Here is a 3,956-nt window from a genome sequence, read left to right on the forward strand (position 1 = left end):
ACCTGCAGTTAATCAGAATCAGAAAAAGCTTTATTTATCCCCAAGGGGCAGTTGGGTGGGACCCAGTTCAGCCCAGTTCAGACAGTTTCTGCTGTTGAGTCACTCGTTGCTTCACGCTGGCAGAATGTGATTCATGCAGTTGGTTTATTTTTGACATTTTATTTTAAAACATGAGAGATGTAGAATAAAGTGAGTTTAACGAAATGTTCTGATTTCAAGATTATTATTTTTTTCCAACAAAACGTCACGTCACAGACGATTAGTTAGAGGATCATCGGAAGGTTAGAAATCTTACGAGTTCTTCTGTTTCCGTCAGGTCCTCGGAGCCGCGGACTTCCGACAGCTGGCGTGGCACGTGCTGATGGGAAACCAGGTGATCTGGAGAGGCGCTGACCCCGGCCTCATCCAGTCAGCCTTCACCGTGCTCAAGGTACTCCACTGCACTGACAGGTTTATTACGACGAGGGTTCATTACACATAAAGACGCGTAATAAACTCCTGGGAGGGTCCTCGTGGTGCAACAACGTCTGCTTTAGTTCAACAGTGTGATTGTAAGATAAGGAGTCGTGCTGATGGTGTTTCTCTAACTTCCAGGAGTTACCTAGTACATCATTGTTAATCATAGAAAAGCAACTAAAAAGCAGCTGTATAACAAGAATAGAAGAGAATAGAATAGAAGTGCTTTATTAATCCCTGTGGGGAATGTGGGTTGTTACAGCAGAAAGAGTAAAGTTTCCATAAATACAGATAAATATGCAGTCAGTAAAAATAAACAATAAGAAAATATAAAATGCACAATAAGTGTAATATACACTATCAGTAAAAATGCCCTACGTGATAAACTCTAAAATAAGAATGTACTATGTGGTAGCCTGTAAATAAAGGATTTACTAATGTGAAAGTCCGTAAATACGAACGCACAACCGTGAAAGTTTTTATGTGTAGTGCAAATAATGTGAAAGAGTGGAAAAGTAGAATAAAATTAGAACAGTAGAGGGGCCAACAAGCAGCTGAAGGAAGCAGAATTCAGCTAAATCACATTAAAGGAGCCAAAAAAGCACCTAAATAACACAAATAAAACAAAAAAGCAGCTGAAGGAACCAAAAAGCAGCGATAGAACATACTAAAAAAAGTACCTAAATAACACTAAAGGAACCAAAAAGCAGCGATAGGTCACACTAACAAACCGAAAAGCACCTAAATAATACTAAAGGAGCCAAAAAAGCAGCTAAATAACACAAATAAAACCAAAAAGCACCTAAATAACACTAAATGAACCAAAAAGCACCTAAATAACACAGTAAAGGAGCCAAAAAAGCAGCTAAATAATACTAAAGGAACCAAAAAGCAGCTAAATAACACATTGAAGGAACCCAGCAGCAGCTCTAGAACATTCCCGTCTTCTCTCAGACCTCGGTACCTCCTCCTGTGCTTTAATGCCAGCTGTGTGATCAGGCCTGTCTCTAACCGGACTCTGCCCGTCCTCCCACCAGTCCTTGCTGCCGGTCGGCTGCGTCCGCTCGGTGCCGTACAGCGCTCAGTACGAAGAAGCCTACAAGTGCAACTTCCTGGGTCTGAGCCCAGACGTGCCGATTCCAGCCCACGTCAGCTCCTCAGGTACCGGCGGCCTCCGAACCCTTCACACATCTGGTCATCCGGGTCACATCTCACCTTGGTCCTGTCTGTCCCGCAGAGTTCTCAGTGCTGGTGGACGTGGTCCTGGACAGGAGCTGCCAGGCGCCGGCCGGAGGGGAAGACGACATCGGGTCGCTGTATCAGCTCAGCATCAGCAGCGCCAACACGCAGCCCACAGACAGAGGTGAGGAAACAGGACGGAGTTCAACGTTTTCAGCTCGAGCCCCAAAGTGTCGCCTCCAACACAGAAGATTATTATTATCTATAGCAGGTTAATCCGAGCTAGCAGCAGAATCAGTCAGTCGATTCCATTTATAATCAATCAGCTCTCAATTATTAAGAATAATCTGCAACTATTTTGAGTAATTTTTAATAAAAACAGACTGAATTCTGTTATTGCAGCTTCTTAAATGCAAATATTTCTGTGATAGTTAACTGAACATCTTTGGACAAAATGTTTTTTCTGTTATTTTTGAAACCAACAACTATTTGATTAATCAAAAAAAAAACACAAATTGATTGACAGCGGAAATAATCACAAGGTCAGATATGCAGCACATTTAAAAAAAATAAAAATAATGCTTTTTAGTTGAGAAATAAGATTAAAGATTTGCTGAACAAGTTTAAATATTACGGTTAAGATCCGATGACATTTGTTAATAGTTGCAGGACAAATAACATTTTCATTCATAAGCTAAAAGGAAAACGAAGTGTTGCCTCGTAGAGCTGCGACGATGAATCGATGAGAACTTTGTTTGAATTCTGTGATCTCAGCTTCTTAAATGTGAATATTTCCTGTTTCTTTGCTCTTCTGTGACGGTAAACTGAATATCTTTGGACAAAACAAGACAACTGGAGACAATATTTTTAGACATTTTAGAGGCCGAGCAACTGATTGATTTAGTAAATAATTCACTGAATATATTGATTACTTGCAGGCCTGCTGAGTTCTTATACAGTATTTAGGAGCAGCACTCTGACAGGGTTTGATGCTTGTCATGAAGTTTTATTTGATTTCTAGAAGTTACGTTCCAGCCCCGCTCTGAAAACCTTAATTTGCATTATTGGCTGCACATTTTCTGCCACTTTTAATGTCAGAAAACCTGCAGAAGCCTGACTGCACTGAAACTGACTTTACTTTGAGATAATATGACAACACTTTCAGTTTCTGATTTACAAACTGAGACGGTGTGAATGGAGACACTTCTTTTATTTATGACACCACAGCGACTCTCAGACCTCGACATGTTTGTGCAGAGGACTCCTTTCACTGACATGAGCAACTTGCTCAGTGACCTTTATCTCAGTTAATCACATATTTTTTCAATTTCGTTCTTCTGCCAGCGTGTTGTGATCAGAAACATGTAAAAACAGCAACTTCTAAACACAAAACCAGTGTTTCCTTGATGTAAATATTTAAAATCTGTAAATATTATCTTATTAAACGTTGGAGGATCCTGACAGCTGAGACTGTTGTGGAGAAAACAAGGTCCAACACGTCCGTCTGGTCTCTACCGACTCCCAGATAAGAGCCTGAAGGTAGCGGCTCTGAGAACACCCGAAGGGCTCGCGGGGTTAAGTCGGAGCAGCTGTCAGTGTCGGAGCAGGAAGAATGTTCAGGCATGTCCGCGATGTTATGGATTTAATAAAGAAATCTCAGGATCTGGATCCACATCAGGAACCCATCATCCGCCTCTTGGCCCGCAACCTCCCGGCTTTCACGCAAACCTGTTCTGTCAGCAGGTTTTCCAGATAGCACATGCGGAGAAGAAAAAGGTCGAAATTACTTTAGTGGAAGAACAGTCATGTGTGGAGCTGTCAGAGTGTTAACCCTCCGAACTCCAGCTTGTTTTTTTTTTACTCCTGGATCATTTTTTTCTTCACTGTGGTTTATTTTTCACCGAAGTCCTGCAGCTCTGTGGAACCAGAACAACATGAAGAACTCAGTGGACTCTTCTGTCACCATGAGATTCATTATAGAAACGAAAAAAGTTGCATTGCTTGTTATTTAGAATAGAATAGAATAGAATAGAATAGAATAGAATAGAATAGAATGCTTTTATTGTCATCATACACAAAGTACAATGAAATGAAAAGACAACTCCAGTGGTGCAAAAAAAAAAAAGTTTAAAAAAGACAAATAAGAATATATACATAAATTTACAAAAGGAGCCAGTAGGAAGTATATAAATATAAATAAATAAATAATAAATAAATATATGTATGTTCACCATCAGCCGTAGAAAGATGTTCCACCATCAGATGTAGAAAGATGTTCCACCATCAGATGTAGAAAGATGTTCCACCATCAGATGTAGAAA

The 3,956-nt window shown here is 40.2% G+C and overlaps 1 protein-coding gene across 1 annotated transcript in view; it reads left to right on the top strand.

The window, feature by feature from the left end:
* flcn (folliculin) overlaps positions 1-3,956 on the top strand; it is a 12,278-nt gene that overhangs the window by 5,778 nt on the left and 2,544 nt on the right. The window contains exons 8-10 of the mRNA XM_008285826.1: positions 317-430; positions 1,494-1,617; positions 1,694-1,819. Of these exons, the coding sequence (XP_008284048.1) occupies positions 317-430; positions 1,494-1,617; positions 1,694-1,819 (364 nt within the window). The remainder of the gene's footprint in view (positions 1-316; positions 431-1,493; positions 1,618-1,693; positions 1,820-3,956) is intronic.

The sequence above is a fragment of the Stegastes partitus genome, unplaced genomic scaffold, assembly GCF_000690725.1.
Source record: "Stegastes partitus isolate 25-593 unplaced genomic scaffold, Stegastes_partitus-1.0.2 Scaffold418, whole genome shotgun sequence".
NCBI classification, from domain to species: domain Eukaryota; kingdom Metazoa; phylum Chordata; class Actinopteri; family Pomacentridae; genus Stegastes; species Stegastes partitus.